This window comes from Salmo trutta, chromosome 16, assembly GCF_901001165.1.
Source record: "Salmo trutta chromosome 16, fSalTru1.1, whole genome shotgun sequence".
NCBI classification, from domain to species: Eukaryota; Metazoa; Chordata; class Actinopteri; order Salmoniformes; family Salmonidae; genus Salmo; species Salmo trutta.
Genome location: NC_042972.1, coordinates 24,390,862 through 24,408,865, shown reverse-complemented (window position 1 = coordinate 24,408,865; position 18,004 = coordinate 24,390,862). Strand labels below are relative to the sequence as shown.

Here is an 18,004-nt window from a genome sequence, read left to right as displayed (position 1 = left end):
CCTCTTGCTTTAAAAGTACTTAGGCCACTTTCTGAGTGATCGTTTAGAAAGAATAGTATATCAACTGAGCAAAATGTAAGATCATTTGGCATTTGAAGATTTCAAAGTGATATACAGTATTATTCAAAGACAATGTAGACTGCACTAACACGTGCTGTCATGGGACAAAATCATATTGCATGACATTTGAGCAACGTTCCTAGATGCTCAACCTTCTGGTCTGTCTACATGTGGCAAAATGAGGGAACTTGGGGGCACACGTTTAGATAGACGTATCCACAACATCCTTAATCCAAAATAATTCAAACCCGTCTTAGAAAGTCAAAATATTTCAACATAAATTAATTCCTCTCTAAGGATAAATCATAACCCAAAACAGGAACTGAATGGACGCTTAGGGCGAATAACTAACTTCTGAAGAGACACATTATTTCATTGTTATTACCAGAGAATCTTGAGGACTTACCATAAATCCAACCGATTGCTATTGACTGGCAGACAGAGAGCAGAAGGAGATTGTTGCCACTGCACACGTAATGGTCAAAAAGTTGTAGAAAATATAACCCTCCCTGCAACAGAGAACAGACATGATCGTACAGTGTGAAACTATGACTAATCGTCTAATCGGACGATACACTGGTATCGGCTGATCACAAAATGTTAATCAAAGGTACATGATATAGGGTATGTGATTCTCTAGAAAATAGTAACCAATAGTATGTATAGTACCAGGAGGACTTAAGATGTTAGCCTTTCTCACAGAGTGTGAGAATAAAATATTCATATACCCCCAGGAAAGCAGCTTAACACGTTTCAACTTCTGGTAAAGGGGTGGGGGGGCCCTATCAGCGGTCTCACTAGACTGGTATACTAAGACAGTGTTGAGACATTGGCTAGGTCAGGACATAACTTTGTTCCAGTGCTTGACAACTATAGACCAGAAAAACACAGCCAGAATGAAGGGAGAAAAAGAGTGAAGTCTTGTGTAGTGAGACACTCACCTCTGTGACCAGAAGAAGTCCCAGGAAGAAGCAGACAGAGCAGAGACAAAGCAGCAGCAGCTCTCGACGGTACCCCCTTCGAAACACGGTGGGGAACATGTCTGTCACAGAGGTCATCAGGCACTCCAGACTGACAAACTGTGACCAGGGGCAGAGAGGGGCCAAGTCATCCTCTACTCCTACTCACAAAGTTGCATGAACAACATTAAGCTCCGTCACTTGACTCAAAAATCCTAACAATAAAAATAATTTACCATCTGTAATAAATAACAATGAAATCAGACACAAAATAATAAAAGGTTATCCTACTAATGTAGCCTCATATAGATAATATTTCAAGAATGATTAATCTAACTTCGATGTGGTTGAACCTTTGTTGTCTCACCTGTGTGTCAGCACCCAGCAAGATGACCATGACAAAGAAACATATGGACCACAACTGAGGTAAAGGCATCATGGCCACGGCACGAGGATAGGCTATGAACGCCAGGCCAGGACCTGTAGCAATGTGGACACATGCACTTTTTCATTCTCATACAAAATAAATAACCATAAACTCTGGAAGTATTGTTAAGTATAGAAGTTAGTGGTAAACTATGGAAGTTAGTGGTGGCCCCGGATCTGTTTGTGTTGTCTTCCCAACTCCTATGGTCATTGTCACGAGGAATTGGCAAGACAGCACAAAGTGATCTGGCACCAGGCAATGAAGTTAGTGGTACTCTTACCAGATGCTGCAACTTCAGATATGGGCAGCCCCTGTTCATATGACATGAAGCCCAACACAGAGAAGATAGCAAACCCAGCAACGAAGCTTGATCCTCCATTCACCAAACACAGCACAAACGTGTCCCTATAAATGAGGTAAAAGGTAAGAAAAGTTAAGGTAAGATCAGCTCAGGCCAAATCTCATGGATTGCGCCTAAGGTCTGAGTAAATTTACTCTGTACAGGAATTCAAATAACTACATTTGAGATAAGCTAAACCTTCAGACAATTGACAATAAAGAGGGGCAGGCTTTTAAGTCGCCTCTCTGTCTCACTTGTTTGTGAACCAGGATAAAGAACTTCCTGTGAGGAGCCAGACCCCCCCCTGAGCCTGAGCCATGGACACTCTGATGTATGAAAAGGCCCTTTAAGGGGTCAGTCAGAATCAATGCTAACAGTGTGTGGCTCCCAGACTCTCAGGCCAAGGACGGCATGGCCTATAGAGACTGTGAGACACTTGAGAGCCATTGCCAGTTTCAGCACTACAGTTCCTGAAGTGATCCAAATTATAGTATAGAATATACTGTATATATCCAATACCCAAAAGTGTAAAATAATTTCATAATGGCAGACATAATTCAAACTGTCAGAGTGAGGCTCAAAAACAATACTTGGCATTTCCAAATCCACTACATCCTAGGCTAGTTAACCTCCCGAAGGACACAAAAAAAGGTTAAAAAAATGATAATACAATAGACAGCCAGCTGGCAGGGAATAAAATATAAGTATTTACTTATAGCAGTCATTGTTATAATGATTGTAGCTGCCCAGTGCAGTCAGACTCCCTTGACAGATGCCAAAGGAGAAAAGCACCTGTGCTCCAGCATCCATCCATACCTGCAATGGTACACATACAGTATACATCACTTTGAAGCCTTTTTAAAGGTAGAACATGAGCTGAAAAACATTGAGTAATAAAAACACAGACAATGCATTGCATTTCCTGCCCACATGGTATCTTCGATGATTTTCTTGATCTACTGTTTTACCTGCTGCTCTCCAAACATACCTGTGGTACTACAACAACCACATTGCCATCACCTATTTGTTACGGAATTATGATATTTGGCACACATGTTAAGGGGCATGACAGCTCATTATTTACCTGTGGGTCGACCAGTCTTGCAGGGTCCGGGTAGAGGTAGAACTTGATTCCATCAATAGCTCCAGGTAACGTGAGTCCCCGAGCCAATAGAACGATCAACATCAGATAGGGAAAGGTAGCTGTGAAATACACCACCTATCAAGAGGAGAAATATTACCTGACAATAAATAACCAAACATATTCACAATGACAGACATTTTAGTCCTTTCAGAAGATGTTTGTATCAAGGGAAAATAACAGTGTGGGTATATAACAAGGTGCTTAACGTCAGCCTCAGAAAGAGCAAAATGTATGTTAATAAAACTAAAGAAGTGCAATAGTGAGAATATTACACTGAGTGTACAAAACATTAGCAACACCTGCTCTTTCCATGACATAGACTGACCAGGTGAATCCAGGTGAAATGTATGATCCCTTATTGATGTCACTTGTTAAATCCACTTCAGTCACTTCAGGCAGGAGACAGGTTAAAGAAGTATTTTTAAGCCCTGAGACATGGTTTGTGTATGTGTGCCATTCAGAGGGTGAATTGGCAACCAAAAAGATTTAAGTGCCTTCGAACGGGGTATAGTAGTAGGTGCCAGGTGCACCGGTTTGAGTGTGTCAAGAACTGCAACGCTGCAGGGGTTTTCATGCTCAACAGTTTTCCGTGTGTATCAAGAATGGTCCACCACCCAAAGGACAGCCAGCCAGCTTGACACAACTGTTGGAAGCATTGGAGTCATGGGCCAGCATCCATGTGAAACGCTTTCGACACCTTGTAGAGTCCATGCCTGACGAATTGAGTGCAAAAGGGGATGCAACTTTATATTAGGAAGATGTTCCTAATGTTTTGCACACTCAGTGTATAAGCAATAAATTATTCTAAATGTGACACACTTCTAGTTGGAACACTTTATAAAAAACAAAACATATTGCTCCCTTTGGGAAAATATATCAATGTCCATGGTGAATTGGCACATAAAGCAAAAATGTATGTCAGAGAGCAACAGTGCTGGAATGTTTGCAGGTATAGGGCTAGCTTAAGAAAGCGTTTGCACAACTCCAGGTAAGTAGGTTGAATAATTTAAAACCACTCTTACTTAAACTTAAAGGGGCAATCTGCAGCTGCTTCATCCATTTTTGGACTTCTGAATTACTTACAGTTGAAGTCGGAAGTTTACATACACCTTAGCCAAATACATTTAAACTCAGTTTCACAATTCCTGACTTGTTTTAGGTCAGTTAGGATCTCCACTCTATTTTAAGAATGTGAAATGTCAGAATAATAGTAGAGAGCGTCACAGCGTCCACAGAAGGTGGCGCCCCTCCCCGGTCGGGCGGTGCTCGGCGGTCGTCGTCGCCGGCCTACTAGCTGCCACCGATCTACGTTTCTGTGTCTTTTGGTTTTGTCTGTCTAGGTCCGCACCTGTTCCTTGTTAGTCATTAGTGGGGGGGGGGGGGGTATTTAGTTTGTCCTTTTTGTTTGGGAATTAGTGCGGGATTGTTTCATGTCATGTTCTTTGTGACAGTCGGAATTTTGCGCTGCTTCAGCCACACCGCGTATTTTTGGATTTAGGCATCAGGGTTGCCGGGCTGCGCCCCGTGTGTTTTGTATTTTGGAACTGTCCTCCTGTCGGATATTCTGTGCACCCTGCCTTGTGGCGACTTTATTTATTCAGTGATTATTAAAACATCTGTTCAAACGGCCCTCAGTCTCCTGCACTTGACTCTACCCTTTCCTGCTATCAAGGATAGCTCTGACAGAGAGAATTATTTATTTAAGCTTTTATTGCTTTCATCACATTCCCAGTGGGTAGCCTTCCACAAGCTTCCTACAATAAGTTGGGTGAATTTTGGCCCATTACTCCTGACAGAGCTGGTGTAACTGAGTCAGGTTTGTAGGCCTCCTTGCTCGCACACGCTTTTTCAGTTCTGCCCACATATTTTCTATAGGATTGAGGTCAGGGCTTTGTGATGGCCACTCCAATACCTTGACTTTGTTGTCCTTAAGCCATTTTGCCACAACTTTGGAAGTATGCTTGGGGTCATTGTCCATTTGGAAGACCCATTTGTGACCAAGCTTTAACTTCCTGACTGATGTCTTGAGATGTTGCTTCAATATATCCACATAATTTTCCATCTTCATGATGCCATCTATTTTGTGAAGTGCACCAGTCCCTCCTGCAGCAAAGCACCCCCACAACATGATGCTGCCACCCCCATGCTTCACAGTTGGGATGGTGTTCTTCAGCTTGCAAGCCTCCCCCTTTATCCTCCAAACATAACGATGGTCATTAAGGTCAAACAGTTCTATTTTTGTTTCATCAGACCAGAGGACATTTCTCCAAAAAGCACGATCTATGTCGATATAGGACTCGTTTTACTGTGGATATAGATACTTTTGTACCTGTTTCCCCCAGTATCTTCACAAGGTCCTTTGCTGTTGTTCTGGGATTGATTTGCACTTTTCATACCAAAGTACGTTCATCTCTAGGAGACAGAACGCGTCTCCTTACTGAGCGGTATAATGGCTGCGTGATGCCATGGTGTTTTTTTTTAAACAAGTTTTTTTTTTCATTTCACTTCACCAATTTGGACTATTTTGTGTATGTCCCTTTCATGAAATCCAAATAAAAATCTAAATTACTCAATTTAAATTACAGGTTGTAATGCAACAAAATAGGAAAAACACCAAGGGGGATTAATACTTTTGCAAGGCACTGTTGGCCTCCTGTACCTTCCCAGTAGACTTCACTCCTTTCCAGACACAGAAGTAGCAGAGTATCCAGGCCAGCAGCAGACACAGAGCCAGCTCCCACCGCAGACTACCAATCTGTTCTATCCCTGTGGAGATGCTCAACACCCTGCGCCTGGAAACAGCACAGACACATTTCATTCTTAATCTCACTGGGTTCACATACGCTTAATAAAAATACTACGTATTGAAAATGTAACCCTGACTAATGTATAATTTGCTCCCTTCAAAAGGTTGTAATTGTGTTGTCTAGACCAATTTCTGTCTTTTTATGGATTAATAAAGTATCTCTCCAAAGTGGTCTGAACCAAACACTAATCCCTGAGAACAGACATCATGAACAGGGTTGGGTTGGACACACTGCCTTCCCTTAACACTATTTTACAGACAGACATCTTGAGATGTTTTAGATATCATATTGAAAAGACAGAATAGTGAAGAAACTGTAGTTGTGCAATTCCTAAAAAAATTCTGCCAGACACTAACTGTATGATAACTTCTGTACTTTCTAGACTCATCTTCAATCCGCAGCTGCAGAAACTCCCAAAGTCAATACAACTGTAAGGATTGAGTCCTATTGATTTGCCTTGATAAAGTATTATTTTGAACACATTGACAGTATTTTAAACTGCTATGAGACTTTTGTGCTTTTAGGTTTAATTAGTTTAGAAGGATGTGTGTTAACATGATAGTTGGCAACAAGAAAGAAATAATAACCATATAAATCTATCATGCATACACAGACCTTTGTTGAGATATTTAATTAAAGATTACATGGTTAAATGGAAAACACATAATAATAACTTGTGAATTACTTGATCATGAGAAAAAGTGATTATGAGAACATTGGCACATGACTACACTTGATTATTATAAGAATCACAGTAGAGTGTACAGTAGCTATAAGAATCCATGTGGAGAGAGTAGTGTAGAAATAGAATCACTTAGAATATTACAGTAAGTACTGTACATGACACTTACTCCCAGAACTCTGTCGCAGGTGAAGTTGCATTCACAGGGACTGTCCAGTTAGCTGACAGATTCCTCTTGTCAAATTCTACACAAGTTTCTGTGGGAGAAAAACTTTTCATTAAAAATAAGACGAGTTTAATAGTTCAAGTGATATGTGTATACAGAATGTTTATTGTTCTTGCAAAGGCTGGAGATTATCCTTTTGTTTTGTCAATAGACACCCCATTGTTTTAACCCAGTCATACAAAGCATAATATAGGCTGGAAATTAAAACCTAAGTTTAGATATTGAGGCAAAACAATGTCTAATGCAGAGACAGCATGAGCAGCTCAATGGGAGCTCAAACTTGGCTTAAAAATACATCACAAAATATTGCGCCCTTAGATAACTTGGGGAAACATTTAAGATTACAGTGGTAGTCTATATTATCACAAACGTCCTGTAATGCGATCTATCGGACTCAGTGGATCAGGGTAACATCATAAACTACAAACGTCCTCCCCCACCCTTTTGTATCTGATACTTACTACTTACAAATGAAGTGGTAAAACAAGCTAATAATGACACTAACCTAATACAATCAAAACAAGCACCACTTGGTCTGTACTGGAACTAGATAGTGTTACGCGGAGTGGAACAGGGGAATCCAAGACTCAGACGAGGAGACTGGGATGAAGTAACCAGGGTATTTATTGACAGGGGGGAGATGGAGTGCAGGTCAGGGGAAGCTCAGGCGGGTTTCTGGAAACCAGGTGCGGAGGCTGAAGCTGGAGCGAGAGGGGTTGAGACAAGGTAAGCAGGTCCGGAGGGGAATCCAAGGGAGTAGTAGAGTGGGGAATCCAGGACAGAGTAAACAGGACTGGAGACAGGGACCAGAGTCAGAGCGGGCAGAACTATAGCGGAGAGGAACAGGCACAACAGGATCTGAATAGTAACAAACGGCTAGAAACGTAGACTGACTGAGCAGAGGATTACGATCTGGCAGCATGGAAGTGGCAGGGCTGAGTTTTTGTAGAGGTCTTGATTATGGAACAGGTTGCAGCTGGTGGGGATCTGCTCTGACTCCAGCACACCTGTCTCCAGCACACTCCAGAAGAAAGACTGACATTGATACCAAGAGCTGAACAGAAGAATCTGCATACCTGGGAGGTAAACTGGGGTCCTCTGTCGGAAACGATGTCAGTGGGGATGCCATGCAGACGAAACACATGGGATACTAACAGGTCCGCAGTCTCCCTGGAGGACGGGGGCTTGGAGAGGGGAATGAAGTGAGCCATTTTGGAAAACCTGTCAATAATGGTGAGGATGACGGAGTTACCGTTTGATGGGGGAAGGCCAGTGACGAAGTCCAGAGCTATGTGTGACCAGGGGCGACGGGTATGGGAAGAGGGTGGAGCAGACCGGAAGAGGGTTTAGTGGAGGTTTTGTTCCGGGCACAAACCAAACAAGCTGAGACAAACTCCCAGACATCTCGCTCCATGGTGGGCCACCAAAAGCGCTGACGCAGGAAGGTGAGGCTCTGGTTCATACCAGGGTGACAGGTGAGGTGGGTAGAATGGCCCCACTGAAGAACATCAGAGCGAACACAATCTGGAACAAACAGAGCATTACTAGGACGTTACCCGGGTCAGGCTGGTTCTGCCGAGCCTGGCGGATATGGGACTCGATCTCCCAGGTGATGGCGGCAACAATGCAGGTGGATGGCATAATGGCTTCTGGCTCGGTACCCGTGTTGTCGGTGGTGAAATGGCGAGAGAGGGCATCAGGCTTGGTATTCTTCGAACAGGGGAAATAAGCGAGCGTGAAATTGAATCTACCGAAGAACAAGGCCCACCTGGCTTGCCGGGAGTTCAGACGTTTGGCGGTCTGGATGTAGGACAGGTTTTTATGCTCAGTCCACACAATGAAGGGGGTCACAGAGCCCTCCAGCCAGTGACGCCATTCCTCCAGAGCCAGCTTAACTGCCAGGAATTCCCAGTTTCCGATGTCAAAATTCCTCTCTGCAGGTGAGAGCTTATGGGAAAAGAATGCACATGGGTGGACCTTCTGATCAGCGGCGTCCACCTCCACGATGAACTGGAGTTCTGGGTCGGGCTGAGTAAGGACCGGAGCGGAGGTGAAGTGACGCTTACACGAAAGCTGCCTCTGCCTCAGGAGTCCAGTGTTACGGAGTGGAGGTGAGAGTGGTGAAAGGTGCTGCCAGTCGGCTGTAGTTGCGGATGAAACATCTGTAAAAATGTGTAAACCCCAGGAAACGCTATAGCTGCTTCAGGTTGGAGGGCGCGGGCCACTCTGTGACTGCCATGACCTTCGCGGGGTCCATATGTAACTGTCCTTGTGCAATAATATAACTCAGGAAAGACACTGGTCACTTTGAGTATTTCGTCATGCCTTTAAGTCTTACTAACGCCCCTGCTGTTTCCAGAACCTAGTCAATGATGTGCTTAGGGATGTGATTGGGCGCTTCGTTTTTGTCTATTCAGATGTCACCCTGATTTTTTCCAAGGACCCTGAGGCTCACCAGCAACACGTTTGCCAAGTTCTTCAACGGCTGTTGAAGAATAAGCTATTTGTTAAAGCTGAAAAATGTGAGTTGCATGCTGAGCAGAGGATTACGATCTGGCAGCGTGGAAGTGGCAGGGCTGAGTTTTTTAGAGTTCTTGATTATGGAACAGGTTGCAGCTGGTGGGGATCTGCTCTGACTCCAGCACGCCTGTCTCCGCCCACACAATCACACACACACAGAGAGAGGGAGAGAGTACTGGGGGAGTGGCGGTAGATAAAGGAGACACAGAATGAGCAGTAGAGGGCGTTGCAGGAGCAGATGTGACAGATAGTTGCTATTTATGTACTATATTTGGATGTAAATAATGCAATGTATTGTAACCACATAATTGTTGAGTACATTTTATTAACAGCTGAAAAAGGACTGTAAGAATATATTTTCCTACTGCAACAACCACATCTCTAGTGTATTTTTCATGTTTAAATCATATTCAAATTGTTCACTCCCCTGATGAGATTTTAAAAGACAGTTGTTTACTGTTCCTGTAGAATGGTTGTGAAACAAAGAGTAAAATAACAGATGTGCACTCTACCCAAATCAGTATAATCATAGTACAAGTAGATAGGTCTACAGGCTTGGCAGTTTGGCTTTTAAGCTTAGCAGCTATCTACTGAAAGACACAACTAGATGACCTTCAAATGGAAAATTACCAAACAATCTGACAGTGAAATTTATAGAAGTGCGAAAGAACAACTGGCACAAGTCAGAATAGACTATATACAGTGCATTCGGAAAGTATTCAGACCACTTGACTTTTCCAAAATGTTGTGACGTTACAGCCTTATTCTAAAATGGATAAAATATTTTTTTGCCCCTCATTGATCTACATACAATACCCCATAATGACAACGCAAAAACAGGTTTTTTAGAAATTTTTGCAAATGTGTTAAAAATATAAAACAGAAATACCTTATTTACATAAGTATTCAGACCCTTTGCTATGAGACTCGAAATTGAGCTCAGGTGCGTCCTGTTTCCATTGATCACCTGTGTTGAATTCAATTGATTGAACATGATTTGGAAAGGCACACAACTGTCTATATAAGGTCCCACAGTTGACACTGCACGGCAGAGCCATGAGGTCAAAGGAATTGTCCGTAGAGCTCCGAGACAGGATTGTGTCGAGGCACAGATCTGGGGAAGGGTACCAAAAAATGTCTGTCCCCAAGAACACAGTGGCCTCCATCATTCATAAATGGAAGAAGTTTGGAACCACCAGGACTCTTCCTAGAGATGGCCATCCGGCCAAACTGAGGACAACCATCTCTGCAGCACTCCACCAATCAGGCCTTTATGGTAGAGTGGCCAGACGGAAGCCACTCCTCAGTAAAAGACAAATGACAGCCCGCTTGGAGTTTGCCAAAGGGCACCTAAAGGACTCTCAGACCATGAGAAACAAGATTCTCTGGTCTGATGAAACCAAGATTGAACTCTTTGGCCTGACTCTCCACTGGGATTCTCTGCCTCTAACCCTATTACAGGGGCTGAGTCACTGGCTTACTGGTGCTCTTCCATGCTGTCCCTAGGAGGGGTGCGTCACTTGAGTGGGTTGAGTCACTGACGTGATTTTCCTGTCTGGGTTGGCACCTCCCTTGGGTTGTGCTATGGCGATCTTTGTGGGCTATACTCTGCCTTGTCTCAGGATGGTAAGTTGGTGGTGGAAGATATACCTCTAGTGGTGTGGGGGCCGTGCTTTGGCAAAGTGGGTGGGGTTATATCCTGCCTGTTTGGCCCTGTCCGGGGGTATCGTCGGATGGGGCCACAGTGTCTCCCGACCCCTCCTGTCTCAGCCTCCAGTATTTATGCTGCAGTAGTTTATGTGGCGTGGGGCTAGGGTCAGTCTGTTATATCTGGAGTATTTCTCCTATCTTATCCGGTGTCCTGTGTGAATTTAAGTATGCTCTCTCTAATTCTCTCTTTCTCTTTCTCTCTTTCTTTCTTTCTTTCTTTCTTTCTCTCGGAGGACCTGAGCCCTAGGACCATGCCTCCGGACTACCTGGCCTGATGACTCCTTGCTGTCTCGAGTCCACCTAGCCATGCTGTTGCTCCAGTTTCAACGGTTCTGCCTGCGGCTATGGAACCCCGACCTGTTCACCGGACGTGCTACCTGTCCCAGATCTGCTGTTTTCAACTCTCTAGAGACAGCAGGAGCGGTAGAGATATTCTGAATGATCGGCTATGAAAAGCCAACTGACATTTACTCCTGAGGTGCTGACCTGTTGCACCCTCGACAACCACTGTGATTATTATTATTTGACCCTGCTGGTCATCTATGAACATTTGAACATCTTGGCCATGTTCTGTTATAATCTCCACCCGGCACAGCCAGAAGAGGACTGGCCATCGCTCATAGCCTGGTTCCTCTCTAGGTTTCTTCCTAGGTTCCAGCCTTTCTAGGGAGTTTTCCCTAGCCACCGTGCTTCTACACCTGCATTGCTTGCTGTTTGGGGTTTTAGGCTGGGTTTCTGTACAGCACTTTGAGATATCAGCTGATGTAAGAAGGGCTTAATAAATACATTTGATTTGAATGCCAAGCGTCAGGTCTGGAGGAAACTTGGCACCATCCCTATGGTGATGCATGGTGGTGGCAGCATCATACGGTGGGGATGTTTTTCAGTGGCAGGGACTGGGAGACTAGTCAGGATCGAGGGAAAGATGAACGGAGCAAAGTACAATGACCTTGAGTGGCCCAGCCAGAGCCCGGACTTGATCCCGATTGAACATCTCTGGAGAGACCTGGAAATAGCTGTGCAGCGACGGTCCCTATCCAACCTGACAGCGCTTCAGAGGTTCTGCAGAGAAGAATGAGAGAAACTCTCCAAATACAGGTGTGCCAAGCTTGTACCGTCTTACCAAAGAAGTCTCAAAGCTGTAAACGCTGCCAAATGTGCTTCAACAAAGTACTGAGTAAAGGGTCTGAATACTTATGTAAATTTGATATTTCAGAGTTTTATTTGTAATACATTTGCAAAAACGTATAAAAAACAGTTTTTGCTTTGTCATTATGGGGTATTGTGTGTAGATTGAAAAAACGATTTAATCCATTTTAGAATAAGGCTGTAACGTAACAAAATGTGGAAAAAGACAAGGGGTCTGAACACTTGAGTGGGGACCTAAGTGTGTAGGAAAGGGCCTACAGGAAAGGGGAGAAATCTATGTCTTCATTGAGTCCTGGATAGGTGAGGCTTTTGAGGGTATGGATCCAGTATGAAGTAACTGTCAATGAGTAAAGAGGCTGTCATTCACCCCGACTAATTCAGGTTGACTTTAATACCAATGTAGATATTTGTATGTTTTACTGGAGTTTACATTTGAAGGTCTGGTACCAGCAAAACCCCTTCAATGTGAAGGCCTATAGATCCTATGTGGCTCAGTTGGTAGAACGTGGTGCTTGAACGGCAAGGTTGTGGGTTCGATTCCTATGGGGGACCAGTATGAAAAAATAGGAACTCACTACTGTAAATCACTCTGGAAAGGAGTGTCTGCTAAATGACAACAACAAAAAAGACCTGTTCCTCTACTAGTGTGCCACACATAAACTATTCCTTCTGACCTAAGTCCACCTTTCTACCCATTAATACAAACTACATTGAACACCTTCACTAAAAGGTGTCTTATGAGGTAGAAAATTTAATGAACAGAAGACACGCCAGCACAACTTGACCCCCCACAAAAAAATCTGAAGAGCTCAAATGGCTATCTGCAAGAGATGATATCATCATAAAAAGTTCAGACAAGGGAGGTGAGGTGTGTATGGGACAAATACATAGAAGAGGCTATACACCAACTAAAGAACACTGAGTACTATTCTATGCAACCTTCAAATCTACTGGAGAACATGAAAAGGGAACTCACTGAGCTATTAACTGTGGCCAAAAATAAAAGTTGGATTTCCAAAAGAGAACATAACTACTTACTGTGCCATGTTTTCCATATTTTGACATACGACTAAAAGAAAACATTTATTAATTAAAATCCACCAGGCAGACCATTATCAGTGGAAATGACTCTATAACAGAATCAACATCCAAATGTGCGTATTTCTTAAGAAAAACCCTTTGTTGCAGGATTACCTTCCTACATCCAGGACAGTCTTTACGCAGCAACATAGTCCATGATGGTCTTGAGGCTTTATAATGAGTCAAGACCTGGTGACCTGATGCCCCCTAGTGACATTATTATGCAACTCACTGTGGACCCTAAATAACAATGTCTTCCTGTTCCAGGACCAACTGTGAAGACAGGATAAGGGGACAGCTTTGGGAGCTTGCTTCGCACCAAATAATGCTAACTTGTTTTTAGGACTATGGGAGGACTGGTTTATATACTTTGCCACCAATACCTTTCAAGACAAGATTGTCTGGTGGGGCCGGTACATTGATGAAGTGATTCTGTCTTCTCTGACTCTGAACAGAAACTGTTGGATTTCCATGCATAAAATAACTGAACCAATAAAAACCTGAAACTGAGCTTGGAGTATGATCAAACCGAGATCAACTTTCTTGACTGAAAAATCGCAAAGGATGACCAAAGCAACTTACACACTTCTATCTACAGAAAAAACATGGATCGGAACACCATACTGCATGAAGACAGTTTCCACCTCCAGTGGCTTTTCAACAACATTCCATTTGGACAATTTCAGCGACTTAGACACGTACAGTATGTGACATGCAGCAACGCTTTAAGCAGAGGGTACCAGCCTCAGGTGCTTACACAAGCTCATAACAGAGCCCTGTCACTTGATAGAAATTAGCTGCTTTGTCACCAACGTAAACGAGAACAGGCTCAAAAGTCCTATTTTGTTACACGGTACAGTATGGAAGCAGTCCAAATCAGACAAATCATCAAAAGTAATTGGGACATCATCCGTAGTGACCCCACATTACGTGAAATGTTCACTGAACCTCCTGGGCTCAGTTTCAGACGTGCCCCCACAATAAATTACAAACTAGTAAGGAGCTACCTACGTACTGGATGCATACCTTCAAACGCCTCACCTATCCAGGATTTCCTTGTCATAGACTGACCAGGTGAATCCAGGTGAAAGCTATGATCCCTTATTGATGCCACTGGTTAAACCCACTTTAATCATTGTAGATGAAGAAAAGGAGACAGGTTAAAGAACGATTTATAAGCCTTGAGACAATTGAGACATGGATTGTGTGTGTGCCATTCAGAAGGTGAATGGGCAAGACAAAAGATTTATTAGCCTTTGACCGGGGTATGGTAGTAGTTTTCAGGTGCAACGGTTTGAGTGTGTCAAGAACTGCAACGTTGCTGGGATTTTCATGATCAACAGTTCCCTGTGTATATCAAGAATGGTCCACCACCCAAAGGACATCCAGCCATGGGCCAGCATCACTGTGGAACGCTTTCGACACCATGCTCCAACGCAATATTAGGATGGTATTCCTAATGTTTTGTACACTCAGTGTAGATTTCTCCCCTTTCCTGTAGGCCTTTTTAGACTCCAGTCTTAAAGCTGCAATATGTAACTTTTTGGACAAGCTGACAAAATTCACAGAAAAGAGAGTTACAGATTTGTCATTCTCATTGAAAGTAAGTCTAAGAAGTGGTAGATCTGTTCTATGTGCAATATTTCTATGCTTCCCGTTCTTTTTGTTTTTGCGTCTTTTAATTTCGGTTTTGTATACCTGCTTCAAACAGCTGAAAATACTTTGGTATTGGAAAATATATTTCACAGCAGTTTAGATGGTACAATGATTCTCTACACTATACTTTGTTTTTTCACATAAAACTTAGGCAAACTGTAAGAATTTCTGCCACCAGGAAATGGTGGAGCAATTTCTGCATAGTGCACCTTTAAGTCTCTAAAATATAAATTTTCTCTTTTCCCTAACATAAAGTGGTTGTTTAAGAAACAGTATTGTATTCTCCAAAATACGGAGCATATTAGATGTTTCATTTTTAATCATGCTTATGATGAAATGATGAAATGTTCAGTATATTGTCTGTTTCAAAATAGATGGTTTGTTAAATGAGAATGTCCACTATTCCATTTGCCCACATAAAAATGTATTTTCCTGTGTATGCATTGTAAATACAGTTGAAGTTGGACGTTTACATACACCTTAGCCAAAAACATTTAAACTCAGTTTTTCACAATTCCTGAGATTTAATCCGAGTAAAAATTCCCTGTTTTAGGTCAGGTAGGATCACCACCTTATTTTAAGAATGTGAAATGTCAGAATAATAGTAGAGATAATGATTTATTTTAGCTTTAATTACTTTCATCACATTCCCAGTTGGTCAATAGTTTACATACACTCAATTAGTATTTGGTAGCATTGCCTTTAAATTGTTTAATTTGGGTCAAATGTTTCGGGTAGCCTTCCACAAGCTTCCCACAATAAGTTGGGTGAATGTTGGCCCATTCCTCCTGATGGAGCTGGTGTAACTGAGTCAGGTTTGTAGGCCTCCTTGCTCGCACACACTTTTTCAGTTCTGCCCACACATTTTCTATAGGATTGAGGTCAGGGCTTTGTGATGGCCACTCCAATATATGATGGCTGCGTGATCCCATGGTGTTTATACTTGCATACTGTTGTTTGTACAGATGAATGTGGCACCTTCAGGCATTTGGAAATTGCTCCCAAGGATGAACCTTGACTCAAATGATGTCAATTAGCATATCAGAAGCTTCTAAAGCCATGACATCATTTTTTGAAATTTCTAAGCTGTTTAAAGGGACAGTCAACTTAGTGTATGTAAACTTCTGACCCACTGGAATTGTGATACAGTGAATTATAAGTGAAATAATCTGTCTGTAAACAATTGTTGGAAAAACTACTTGTGCCATGCACAAAGTAGATGTCCTAACTGACTTGCCAAAACTATAGTTTGTGAACAAGAAATTTGTGGAGTGGTTGAAAAATGAGTTTTAATAACTGCAACATAAGTGTATGTAAACTTCCGACTTCAACTGTAGTTACATTTCTGCTGTCTTATTTTTTGCATATAAGATTTAATGTGATTGATGTGATGTGATCGCCTTGACATTTACATTTACATTTGAGTCATTTAGCAGACACTTAAACAGTACGACTTATAGGAGCAATTAGGGTTAAGTGCCTTGTTAAGGGAATATGAAACCTGCGATTCACTTTAATTGCATGTGTGATGAATTAATTGCTTGTGTTATCACCAGGGGCGGAAATCCCGGGGGGGACGGGGGACACACGACCCCCCCATCCTGGGAAAAATATGATTTGTCCCCCCCAATATATCACTGAAACATAACTATGTAATTTAAATAATATTAATAATACGCAATGAAAGCAATTGTGCTGATTATAGACACTTAATAGCACGTTTTTAAGTTTCAAAAGATTGCGACCCCCCCACCCTTTGCCTCACAATGGTTTGATCCACTGCCAGTTCCTTAGTTGGCAAGGTAAGAGGGGTCGTATCTACTGTCTGAAAGGCACTCAATGAACGTAACTGACGCAAGGTTAATCCAGTCAATCACGCACACACACTAGCTGAATATGCAGAGCTAGCGCGCAAATATTAACTATTAAGCTAGCTAGTACCTATTCCATTTATGTGGCGTCGTCAAAGATGGAATCTTTGCTATCGTCTATTTATTCCAAGATCAGCACGCAGATGATGTAAGTTAGCGCTTCAAAGTCCCTGTGATAAGGTTAGCAATAAACTGAAGTCCAAACTGAACAGAACTACACTCTCTTCTACCATTGTCTTAAATATATTTAATGGTCTCGTTGCAAAAGCTAAATTGTCGCAAGGGAACTTTTATTTATTTATTTTATTTCACCTTTATTTAACCCGGGTAGCAAAGATTATAGCAAACACCACTGAAACTGAATTGGTGCTCGCTAGCTTTGCAAATTCAGCTATTGTTGGAAGCCAGCCAATATGAAACAAACTATTAAAATTACAAAAGGTTGCAGCATATGTTGTGTAAATGGTGAACTCATACAGCTGTCAACTCTTGTCATTTTAATCCTTCACATTTGCTAGCTACCTTTTAGATTGAAGCCCAAATAGAATGATAGAAGATGATAGAAGCCCATCTCCTACTGTAAATAACCTACACACTGTCTGTGTGTGTAGCCAGCCAGCCAGCCAGGTAGAAAAATGGCAGAAAAATAAAAGACGGACATCAGAGTATTTTTCAATACACCAAAACGCATAGTAAGAACCCTAGTAGCCTAATATCTCAAAGACTAGTTGATAAAATGTTCATAAGAAAGAAATGAAATTCTAATGAAAATGTTTCACAATGATGTCATTAGGCAGAGCAGGCAACAGATGGCACACAGACAGCAGAGTTGGGGACAGATATGCAGGGACAGACTGGCAGAGACAGGGAGTCTCAGGTAAGTTTGTTGAGTCTTTGTTTGGCAACATTATGAAAGGTTCTCAATTTTTTTTACTTGTAAAATAGGAACATAATTGGAAAATGCCATGGATACCCCCACTCTCAACTTAAACTGGTGACTGAACTAAGATTTGTTAAAGGCAATGGTATTGCTGTTGTGATTAGTTGTGTAGTTTTGGGTACCGGTAGTTAGGAGTACGGCAAACACCTTATTTCTTTGGTTCCTCAATATACATTTACCATATTACAATGTAGGCTATGTGTTACAGCACTACTTTTGGTGTCCCCCTCAGTAATTGCTCTTGAGAAAATGTCATGTAATTGTCCCCTCCAAAGTTGATATCAGATTTTCGCCCCTGGTTATCACCTGTGTTGATGGGGCGGCAGGTAGCCTAGTGGTTAGAGCGTTGGTCCAGTAACCGAAAGGTTTCTGGATTGAATCCCAGAGCTGACAAGGTCAAAATATGTCGTTCTGCCCCTGAGCAAGGCAGTTA

The 18,004-nt window shown here is 42.3% G+C and overlaps 1 protein-coding gene across 2 annotated transcripts in view; it reads right to left on the bottom strand.

The window, feature by feature from the left end:
- LOC115150365 (sodium- and chloride-dependent GABA transporter 2) overlaps window positions 1–18,004 on the bottom strand; it is a 51,208-nt gene that overhangs the window by 5,028 nt on the left and 28,176 nt on the right. For both annotated transcript variants that reach the window (XM_029693570.1, XM_029693571.1), the window contains exons 6-13: window positions 6,589–6,676; window positions 5,590–5,722; window positions 2,871–3,005; window positions 2,499–2,602; window positions 1,727–1,851; window positions 1,387–1,499; window positions 1,002–1,139; window positions 467–569 (exon numbers count right to left, since the gene is read on the bottom strand). In XM_029693570.1, coding sequence (XP_029549430.1) covers window positions 467–569; window positions 1,002–1,139; window positions 1,387–1,499; window positions 1,727–1,851; window positions 2,499–2,602; window positions 2,871–3,005; window positions 5,590–5,722; window positions 6,589–6,676 — 939 coding nt within the window. The remainder of the gene's footprint in view (window positions 1–466; window positions 570–1,001; window positions 1,140–1,386; window positions 1,500–1,726; window positions 1,852–2,498; window positions 2,603–2,870; window positions 3,006–5,589; window positions 5,723–6,588; window positions 6,677–18,004) is intronic.